This window comes from Lolium perenne, chromosome 1 (assembly GCF_019359855.2).
Source record: "Lolium perenne isolate Kyuss_39 chromosome 1, Kyuss_2.0, whole genome shotgun sequence".
In the NCBI taxonomy this organism is placed as follows: domain Eukaryota; kingdom Viridiplantae; phylum Streptophyta; class Magnoliopsida; order Poales; family Poaceae; genus Lolium; species Lolium perenne.
Window position 1 is genome coordinate 15,957,395 of NC_067244.2, and position 11,752 is coordinate 15,969,146.

The window sequence follows — 11,752 nt, forward strand, 5'->3', positions numbered from 1 at the left end:
TGACTTTTTGCTTTCATATTCATTTTGGGTGTTTTCATTTTTGTTCTGATTTCGCTGGTACAAGTGGAAACAAAAACGAAAACGCCTTTTTCCGTCTGTTTCTATTCCGTTTTCAACCTAAATGGCCAGCCCCTATGACATTGTACGACAAAAATATATTTCTCGATGTAAATGATTTAGATATGATTTTGAGAGAAAATTGTCATGCCACCTCCGCACCCGCAAGTTGAGGACTAATATGTTTAGCCCTCTTAACGTTCAATCTTGCCTCCGCTCGCCAATGCCGGCTGCCAATTTTAGAGCAATAAAACCTTGATACCCCATTTTGGATATCCTGGTAAGAAAAAACCTCAACTCAAACCCTCTCCATCTACCTCCTGAAATGTAGGTAGAGAATAGAACCTCTCTCTTCCTCCCAAATATCCCGAATACCACCAATTGGTATGAGACTTCCTCTCTACCGTCTGTCGCTGCTCACAGGAGCTCACGCCCGCTCGATGGAGACCATCCAAGTTCAACATAGATCACAATGGATGCTCGCCGGAGGTCAGCCCTATCCTCCAAACACTAAACCCTAAAAGCCTAAAAAAAACAACCCAAAAGTTTAGTAGCCATGACATCTCAATCTTATAAGTTTCCTATTTCTACACTTTTCTTATCCTATCAATCAAAGGAACCTATTATGAAGAGTAGAAGATCCAACGGCCTGACTATTTCCCAAATAAAACTGGTAAAAGTTACTGCACGGGGTCCGGTGACTGTTACCCCACACGCCGCACGCGGCACGCCGGAAAGCGGAGGAGGCGAGCCAGCTCCGCCACCGCGCTCCCTCGCCGCCACGGCGACCCCACCACCGAGCAGCCCCGCCCATCAACCGATCGCCGGAGCTAGGGTCCCCTCTCGGATCTACCCGTTTCGCCATGGCGGACGAGGCGGCGCTGCCGGTGGCGGCGGCGGCGGGGAGGGACAAGGACGAGCGCCGCCGCTGGCTGTCCCGGTGCGCGCTCGCCGTCGTCGGCATCATGAGCACGCTCCTCGTCTACGGCGTCCTCCAGGTCCGCCCCCTCTCCCCTCGCCTTCGCCTCCTGCTCCTTTCGATTCACGCGTGCCCAGTTTATCCACCGAGGAGTGTGTGTGTGGTAGCGGGGGATCAGTAGCGATCTATTCGTGCATGTTCTTCATTCCGGGCGAGATTCACGATTCGAAATGTTGAGACGGCGCTTGCCAGTGGCGCCGATTCCATTTCAGATGCTTCGGGTTGAGAGATGGGACTTTGTATTGATGGACTCGGTAGTGTTAGGATTTGGGGAATCAGGGGTCATTTCAGTTCCCTCTGCGAATCATGCTTAGCATGAAGTATTCAGTGAGAAATAGGGAAGTTATGCGTGTCCTGAAGTTCAGTTCAGACAGCAAAAGGATACTTTGGAGTATTCCTCCTTTCACTCTTTTTAGCACTTTCGTTTTTTTCTCAAATCCAGATGCAAAGTATACTCTTCATGATAGTTTTCTTAAATTTGAGCATCTGTACTTGTGTTTTCATTCGCTGTTCAAACTGGATGCTCTTCGTGAACAACCCAGTGCCGCCCAGCTGGTTACTCAACACTAGTTACTTCTACTAAATAGGGCATTCAGTGTTCACACATGTCCTGGGTGATGTACAAGCACTACCACAGCTTCTTTTTACTCCCTCTGTTCCTATTTGTAGGGCATATTAGGTTTTGTTAACACAAGGCATTGGTCAAAATCAACGTTAGTTTCTTCTTCAAAACTAGTATTTGCTGATAATTGTGATTCTGTATCATATAAACCACATGTTAATTGAAATCGAGTAATGCATCATCAATGCATGCTTAGCGAAACCTAATATACTCTACAAATAGAAATGTAGGGACTACCAGTTAACTGTTCTTTAGTTAATTTGAAAAGATCATGTTTCTACATTACCATGTGTGTGCATTGCCGTAATCACTAAATCGCCGGGTTTTGATTTCAATGTTATGCAGGAAAAACTCATGAGAGTTCCCTATGGAGAAGAGAAGGAGTTCTTTAGATACTCGCTTTTTCTTGTTTTCTGTAACCGTATCACCACTTCCTTGGTGTCTGCACTCGTGTTACTGGTATGTATGCGCCTTTGTTCTTATACTTCAGCGTATCTGACTGTGCTAGACTCTTAAGTTGTGTATATTCATGCAGTCGAGTAAGAAATCCACTGACCCGGTGGCTCCAATCCAGAAATACTGTGTTGTCTCCTTATCAAACATACTGACCACAACTTGCCAGTACGAGGTTATATATTGGTTTCGTATATCTGCTCTTGTTGCTTCATTTTTTTTTGTACATAATACATGGCGTGATTGTTTCAGGCCCTCAAGTACGTCAGCTTCCCTGTTCAGACGCTTGCCAAATGCGCAAAGATGATCCCTGTCATGGTAATATATTCTGTACCGTAACCTGCAATCTAAACTTATTTTCATGCATCTTCATTGTCTGCTAGAAGAGTACAGTTTTATGTACTAGTTTACTTTCCAGTTAATGTATACTGATTAACGCAAGCAATTAAACTGTACATAGGCTAGTTGGGTGCTAATAGTACTTTGAGCCAATCTGAATGTAGTGGATGTTAAAGAGATGGGAAAACAGTTGCTAACTGTGTAAGCGTTACTGTGCAATATGATTCTGAGACCCAATGTATGTCTAATGTTACCATTTTGTCCACTATTCATTCATCTATTTTGTACTCCCTCCGTTCTTATTTAATCGACGTGATTTTCTGCTACCGACTTTAGGATTTTTGTACTACCTGCGCGTTGATTAAAGCGGATCTGAGGTAGTACATGTTAAAAACATAGAAAATCAGAATTGTGTGTGAATAATATTGATTTCTTTTATCTGACATGCTTTATTCTATTGTTCCATAATTTGTATATTTGATTCCGTTTCCTGTATATCATGAATTCATGATGTTGACTTGTTCTGAAAATTATCTGACTTTTGATTCATTGCTAGATTTGGGGCACAATAATGATGAAAAAGAAGTATGGTGGGAAAGATTACTTCTTTGCAGTCATTGTGACCATGGGCTGCTCATTGTTCATTCTATTCCCGGTAATACAAATGACTTAACTATTTCCACTGTATTATTTAGCATCAAGGACTGCACACTGCATGATTGTCAAGTAATTGCTAAAGCATGTCTTGGAGACTGGAGAATAAATTTCAGTAATTACCAATACTGCATTTACAGACAACATACTATTTATGTAGTATACATGCTAGTATGGAATTAAAAGATGGAGATGGCCAATGCAACTAAAAATCCGAAGTCGGTGCATAAAAACTTGACATGGTAACAGAGCAAAGGTCTTGCACTCAAGTATCGGCTTTTGCAATTTATAAAAATTTGCTCTTGTCTCCCCTCTCTGTCCACGTATAGATATTCTTCAGTCATACATAGATTCTTTTGTTCGCGTGTAGGCCTCATCAAGTCAACCGTGAGAGGGGGTGCTACACTATATGTGGATTGCCTAGCCCTTTCCATTAGTTCGGACTTTTGATTGCGTTGGCTAGTGCATGAAACTTGACAGATTTAAGCTCCCCTAATGAACTATCTTAGGCAACATGTTTGGTCTCAGGGTTCTTGGAACTTATAATAACTAACCAATTACTCCTTTTTGATGTTTTAGCCAATGCACCTGTGAAACCCTTTTATATTTCAGAATGGTGCCTGTAAATTCTATGGCATGCTGGCTTTTAGTTTTCCTTCTGAAGTAATATCTTTTGCTTTATGATCTTCATGGATGCAGGCGTCAATGGATGTTAGTCCACTCAATAGAGGCAGAGAAAGCACTGTTTGGGGTGTTTCACTCATGCTTGGTTATCTTGGGTACAACTTCTTCTCATGTCTTGCTTAATTCTTTGCTAAGAAGATAAGAAATAATATTTGAATTCATGATACACTATTTGACATGTAAGTCTTCTTTTAATTGCACTAATGATTGTGTGCTATCTTCTGAATGTAGTCAGTAGTTGGCATTCTAGAGCTATATGCCTATATGTACCAAATATATGTATTGCCATGAAGTCCATAAAGCAAAAAAGATCACAATACTATAGGGTGTGAGTATGGGTGAATTGGTGCACTATTGGCCTATAAGGTTTATTACATCATTTCTTTAGATTGGCTTAGGCCATCAGGTTACTATGTAATACTATGGTTTAACTTCATTCTCTTTGAATTTCTAGATTTGATGGTTTCACAAGCACGTTCCAAGATAAGCTCTTCAAAGGGTATGAGATGGAAATACACAACCAAATATTCTACACGACAATGTGCTCTTGTGTTATTAGCTTGAGTGGTAATAGCTTACTCAAATGGTTACTTTCCTTGTCATTTGATTATGTCCTGCCCTACCTTGAAAATCAAATTTATAACTGAATACACGCTTTTGTACTATATTGAATCTGTCGAAGTTCCTTTACTGGCGATTCTATGGAAAGTTCTCTATTAATCTGTCAAAATCTGTTAAACTTACACTGAACAATACAGTAGTATTAGAAGTTGATTATGAATGATTTGTTTCTGAGTGGTTTTGTTCCTTTTACAGGACTTATTCTTCAGAATCATCTTCTTCCAGCTGTGGACTTTATGGTTCGTCATCCAGATTGCTTCTATGACGTCCTAATCCTATCCACTGTAAGATTTACTTTTTCTTTCTTTAATTAGAGTGCAATGCACCTGATCCTTTTTTAACCCAAATGAGCCACTGGAGATTATTATATAATGCACATCAACACAAGTCTGGCGAGTATATGTGGATGCAGAGACAGTATCATATTAGGAGATGAAAAGAAACTGAGAATAAATACTTGGAGAGTTTCTTTCAGTCCCAGGTCATGAAATCTAGGACAAGTTGCACTTGATATTGCAAATTTGCGCACTTGCATACTCACAAATTGGATCTACACCGTAATTGTTTAAATAATGGACCCAAGTTATCTTTCTGCTATGACATTTAAATTCCATGTTTGTCCAGGTTGCAACAGCTAGCCAGTTCTTTATATCTTACACCATTCGAACATTTGGGGCTCTTACATTTGCTACAATCATGACAACTCGACAGGTGGATACAGTTCTCACCAGTGTCATGTACTTTCACTTATATTTATTGAACCATTTGTTCACAGAAATTCAACAAAATGTTTTCACAGTTGGTGAGTATACTCCTGTCCTGCGTCTGGTTCGTGCACCCCCTCAGCTGGATGCAGTGGGTTGGGGCTGTAAGTCATCTGTCCCCTTTTCGCTAGTCATACCATATCATTTCATTGTGTTGATTTCAATAACAATCGACACTCCATGCTAATAACCAGGCCATTGTATTCGGAGCCCTGTACGCGAAAAGCTTCTCGAGAAGCAAGCCACAGAAGGCAGCGGTTGCAAGCTCATCGTCGCAAGGCTCTATACCGAATTTGGCTAACAATAGTTGACAAGAAATAATAACATAGGAGTACCGAAGATTGGTCTACCGGACACAAAATTTTCGTGTTCGAGGCTGATGTCATCCTGACGAGTATACTCGGCGGAGCATGCAGATCGTAGAGTCACGCCTCAGCTCCTGATCAACTGGAGGGAGCTCTGAAGGCTAGCTGAAGATCCATTTAGGTTTAGGATGCAAAAGACAGATCGTTGAGGCCAGAGTGGTGATTTTGACGAGGCTTATGAAGCCATTCTGTTGTAGCTACTATCCATGCGTGGGTGTGTCACAACCTGCGTTGCTTGCTGTACACTGTAAAATTGCCTTTTTATCGACCCACAACAGGGTTTTGCTTAGTAGTATCTTTATGTCCGCCTGTTAATCGTTTTCACCGACGGTTATATTTTTGAACTTTACTTACCGTAGTTGTAGTTAGTACACGAACTCAATCACTTTCCTAATCACCTCCGTCACAGGTTCGTGTACGTGTCTCCGAATCCTACTTCTGGATTCAAACATGACTACTTCTGGATACAAAAGGTCAAACTGGTAAGGCCTCTGGTGATCATCAGAAACAAATAGCCGAGGCTTGCGACGTCTGCGAGGAAGATCAAATATAAGCAGATCTTAAAGTGTCGTCGTACCAGCAGGTTCATCGATATGGCCGGCGATGGTGCGTCTCGACCTCCGCCCTGGACCTACTACGGCGGCACGGTGGCGTACGGGCACAAGTACAACGACGAGTTTGACGACGGCATGGACGCTAGTACTCCGTCGGTGCGCCCCGTGTACGACGAGTATGATAGTGACGACAACAAGGTGTTCCCTCCGCGGGGCTCTGGATACGACATCTTGCCGATGACGACCACGCGTGAGGACGACGACGCGCCGCACGACGACTTGTTCACCTGTGTTGCGGCTGCCATGGCTGCCGAGCAGCGACGAGGGACACCCGTGGCCGTGGATGCGGCGGGCCAGGGCGCTCCGGAAGCAGGCACTGCTGCCGCTCGTCCGCTGCCTGTGCGCTGCTACGGAGGCACGGTGGCGTCCGCTAACCACGACGACGACGGTGGCAGGGACACCGCTACCCGGCCGCCGCTGGTGGGCCACTCCGGCAGCGGCATGCCGAAGCAGCACGTGTACGACAAGTACGATGATGACGACAACGAGGAGCTCCTTGTGCTGGGCCCTGGCATGGTGATCGAGCACACTGTCGATGCAAACACGATCTTGCCGATGACGACGACACCTGACGAGGGCGACGGAGATGCGCCGCCGCCGGCCCACGACGACTTGTTCGCCAGCATTGCGGCTGCCATGGCTGCCGAGCAGCAACAAGGGACACCTGTGGGTGCGCCGGAGCACGGCGTTTCTGAGGCTCCCCGGCCGCCGCTGGTAGGCCCCTCGGGAAGTGGCATGTCGAATCAGTGCGTGTACGACGAGTACGACGCGTTCCCCCCGCCTGGCCCTGCTACCGCGGTGACCGAGCCCACCGGCCATGGATGCACGATCGCACCGACGACGACGTGTGGCGACGACGGTGCGTCGCCGCCGGCCTACGACGACCTGTTCACCGGCGTCATGGCCGCCGGGCAGCAACCGAGGACACCCGTGCCTGCGGCGAAGGACGGCGACCCCGGTGTGGAGGTTGATGAAGAGAAGGAGCTTGAAGAAATCTTCTGCGACGAGTTCTTTCAACGACGTCGGCGACGATCTCCAAACCAGGGAACCACAGCGGCGGCGAGGAACATTGACGAGGGGTCGCCGTCGGCGTGGGTATCGGCGGGGATCGCGGCCGCGGCGGAGCATGGCCGCAGGCTGACGGCAGCCGCCGCTCGGTTCACAACCGTGCGGCGCCTGGGTCGCCATGGAGGTGGAGAGGCAGAAGACACGGAGACGCGCGGCAACTCTTGAAGACACGATCGATATGTTTACTGTACGTGTCTTGCTTAATGCATGCGCTCTTTGTAACGTTTACACGTCGCGTAGGGTGCGCCGCTGATATTTCTGAATTTTCATTTCCTAGTGTTGCGAGATAACATTAAAGAGTTTTTTCAAGTATAATGATGACTAGTACTACTACCTCCGTCCCAGTTATAGGGCTTGCGCGTATTTTTAGGTTGTCAATTTAGCCAACATAATAACATTTGTATGATATATAAATAATATCATTAGAAAGTAGAAAATCTAAGCTTTCTAATGATATATATTTTGTAATACATATGTTGCATTATCATCGTCAAATTTACGACCTAGAGACATGCGTAAGCCCTGTGAACTGGAACGGATGGAGTACAATTTATGCTAGGTTTAGTCAAAGTCAGCGGCACTGATATTTCTGAGTTTTTATTTTTGAACTGTTGTGGCACTTGGATGTTCATGTCCGCCAAGGCTTATTGAGCAAGTATAATACGTCCTCCGTTCCTAAATAAATATAAGCCATATAGTTTGTTGGCATAAAAATTAAAGAACGCATATTGAGAGAAAATTACACCAGGTTTGGGCGAGATTAGTATACTGTGAGTAAAGCTATTGACGTATACCTGATGTATATACTGTAAAATTATCTTTCTATTTTGCGCGTGGCAAAAACGTTTCCACCTCAAAGAGGGTTTGGTTTTAGTTGTTTCACAAGGTTGGAGTCTTTGCCGTTTTCGGTTAGTTATATTACTGTACTTCTTTCTCTGAATGCAATGTTCAGCGGTACAAATGCGTTTTCTACTGGTATATTTCTCGACATGTTTCTCTTCGCGAATAATCTTGAAAAGTATTACTTCTGTACGAGTGGTGCCAAATATAATCTTGACAAATATTCCCGAGTGCCACCCCTGGTGATATTGCCAACTATATAAATCTATTAATTTCTTTCTTTCTTTATGTTTAATATAGAGGCTATGGGCATTTTTTTAATGACAGAGCAACAAGATAGATACGAGAAGCAGCGTTGCTTCTATTAATATTAGGTACATACTTTAGGATGTCGTAGGATTGAAATTTCGGCAAAAAAAAAATACTTCTAAAAAATGGTACTACAACCAAAATCGTGGTATATAGTTGTAATAGACTAATTTAAGACCCGTTGCGACGCATGTGCACATTTGCTAGTATACTGCAACATTATCTTTTCATCTTGCGTGTGGCAAAAACGTTTCCACCCTCAAGAGGGTTTGGTTTTAGTTGTTTCTCAAAGTCCGCATGTTAGTCGTTTTCGGTTAGTTATACTACTGTACTTATTTTTGCTTATTATCGGAGTATTTAACTTCATGGTCGAATTACAGTCGGTTTCCTCGTCTAATTACAGTCTGTTTCCTTGTCTAATCACCTTTGTGACTTCGTCGCACGTACGTGTGTCCGAATCCAACTCCCATGCCGACCCTGCTAGGAACATTGCCCACATATCTGGATATAAAGGTGAATCGGGAAGGCTGCTGGTGATCTTAATCAAGTCGCGGCCGCTGAGTCTTCCGCTGCTTGCCGACGTCTGCGAGGAAGATCGGAGCTATAACGTCGTAGAGTAACAGGTCAGCGACATGGCCGGCATGTCTGGACTGCCGACGGCGCGCTCCTACATTGGCACGGTGGCGTACGGGTACGCTGACGAATACGGTCACGGCAGGGACGCCGCTCCACCGCCGGTGCGCCCCTACAGCGGCATGCCCAACCAGTACGAGTACGACGAGCCCGATAACGACGACTACAAGGTGTTCCCTCCGCCGGGCCCCGACACCGTGATCGAGTCCACCGGCCATGGATACACGATCGTGCCGATGACAGTGACGACGTGTGATATGTTTGCGAAGGCTGCGGTGAATGACGGCTGCGCTGTGGCTGCTGCTACGGGAGGCAACGGCACAGGAGAGGAGGTTGATGAGGAGGAGGAACTTGAAGGAAAGTTCTACTATGAGTACGAGTTCTACGACGCCAACGACAACCTCGCAGAGGAGGGGACAACCACGGCGAGGAACACTGATGAGGCGTCGCCGTCGGCCTGGGTGGCAGCGGGGATCGCGGCCACGGTGGAGCATTGCCGCAGCCTGACGGGAGTTTCTTGACAGAGGCGCCTGGTTCACCCTTGGAGGTGGAGAGGCAGACTGCACGCAGCGGCTGAGCAACTCTTCAGGAGAAACTAGCTAGCAGCTACTGCAGAGTGCAGACTTGCTTTTCGTTACTATACAGCAAGGTGTTTTGATGTGAACTTTTAAGAGAGAGGGAGAGATTATAGCTTCACGTACAACATCTAAGTTTCATGTACTTTGAATTTTTGATGTAAGCCACCCTTATGAGTTTTCATATGTGGTGGAAGCCATGCTTTGTCTCGCACCAGTTACCTGTTTATATAGAGCCAAAGGCAGCGGTTACATAGAGAGATTAAGGGAGAAGACATGATGGCCTTGATTGACTCAATCAAGCCATAATGACGCAGTTTAACATTTTGCCATCTATACCGATTGCCTTATAATATCGGTATAAACGTGCACAATACATGGCAAAGATATATTTCTAATATTTTCCCTTAATCTAAATTCCTCTAAATTATGTTCTTTTCTGGTGCTTTCATATCTCTCCTCTTTTTTCCTTCCACGGTCACAACGGGAGTGTTATGAATGTAAGTGATGATGCGGAAGTTGTGAACTGAACTTGTTGCCGACGTTTAGCTGTAGACGTAGCGGTGATGTTGGTGTTGAGGTAGACGAACATGTAGTATCCGCGGTCGAGGTAGTCATGGTCGATGTATGTCGTTGCCTATTCGACAGTACCTTGGAGGAGGGATCCTCACGAAGGGGAGAAGAAGTAGGGGCCATGGGCGGAGTGCACACGGGACGATGGTACGCGATTTACCCAGCTTCGGAACACCTGCACGAGGACAGGGCCTACTGCTGCTTGTCTGGAATTATCTGGGCGCTTTCGCGTTGTTACAATGAGTTGTGGTTGTGCATAGGGCTCCCGGGATCCGTCTTATAAAGGCGCACGGATCTAGGGTTTACATGAAGAGTCCTAGCCGGATTACAGGTATGCCTAACTACGGTACTGATCCTTGCCGTGTACGTCAAGGATCCGACCTTCCTTATACGTCGTACCGGATCCGGGTTCCTACTGGGCCTTCGTGGATCCGGGTTCCTCCAAAGGTCGGTCGGATCCGGCTTCCCTCTCCTGGGCCGGACTTCATCCTTCAGAATCAACAACAACTGGGCCGCCCGATGGGCCACATGCCACATCACCGTCTATGGGCCACCCGGGCTTGCCGGATCTAGGCCATGTCGATGGTACACCCATGAAGTATACCCACAACAGTAGCCCCCAGAGTTCTCCGAGTTTCACCTCCTGTTTCCGCCTTGCTAGCGCCTTATGGTCTCCGGCAATGTTGGTAACGCGGAGAAACTAGAAGAACTCCAACTTCACATTTTCTTCTTTCCCAACTTTTAGTCGGAAAATCTTCTCATCCTGCGGGACTTCATCCATCGACAGTTTAAATCATGTCTCCGGGTTACTCTCCTGCTTGCGAACGAGAATTACTTATCTTCACGCTTTTACCCAGAATCTCAAAAGACTCAAACGGTTCCGCCAATTCTGGCGCCATTTTCGCGCGATTTGAGCGGTAACTTATCCTTAGCCATTTTTACCGTTTAGGGTTTTGACACGTGTCACGCATCCAACGGTGCGACGCTTGCGTTCCGACCACAGGATGCGGAACACGAATCTCTTTCCCTCGGCCTATAAATATCCACCATCAACCCTTAAACCCTCATTCACCCCCCTTTCTACCTCTCTGCGAAGCGCCGCCCTCGAGCTCCTCCTCCGCCGTGCCGGAGTCTGCCGGAAAACTGAAGGAGATATGCCCAAGAGGCAATAATAAAAGTGGTTATTATATATCTTTATGTTTATGATAAATGTTTATATACCATGCTATAATTGTATTAACCGAAACATTGATACATGTGTGATATGTAAACAACAAAGAGTCCCTAGTAAGCCTCTTAACTAGCTTGTTGATTAATAGATGATTAGTTTCATAATCATGAACATTGGATGTTATTAATAAACAAGGTTATATCATTATATGAATGAAGTAATGGACACACCCAATTAAGCGTAGCATAAGATCACGTCATTAAGTTATTTGCTATAAGCTTTCAATACATAGTTACCTAGTCCTTATGACCATGAGATCATATAAATCACTTATGCCGGAAAGGTACTTTGATTACATCAAACGCCACTGCGTAAATGGGTGGTTATAAAGGTGGGATTAAGTATCCGGAAAGTATGAGTTGAGGCATATG

General features: G+C 45.5%; 1 protein-coding gene across 1 annotated transcript; it reads left to right on the plus strand.

Annotated features, from left to right (window-relative positions):
• The first annotated feature begins 779 nt into the window (after positions 1–779).
• LOC127343285 (UDP-galactose/UDP-glucose transporter 5) lies at positions 780–5,853 on the plus strand. Its single transcript, XM_051369404.2, has 11 exons — positions 780–1,055; positions 2,004–2,117; positions 2,194–2,286; positions 2,364–2,429; positions 3,007–3,105; positions 3,804–3,883; positions 4,243–4,355; positions 4,605–4,693; positions 5,034–5,120; positions 5,209–5,277; positions 5,368–5,853. Exons 1-11 carry the CDS (start codon positions 921–923, stop codon positions 5,482–5,484), a joined length of 1,062 nt encoding a protein of 353 aa, XP_051225364.1. The 5' UTR covers positions 780–920; the 3' UTR covers positions 5,485–5,853.
• Positions 5,854–11,752: the final 5,899 nt, after the last annotated feature.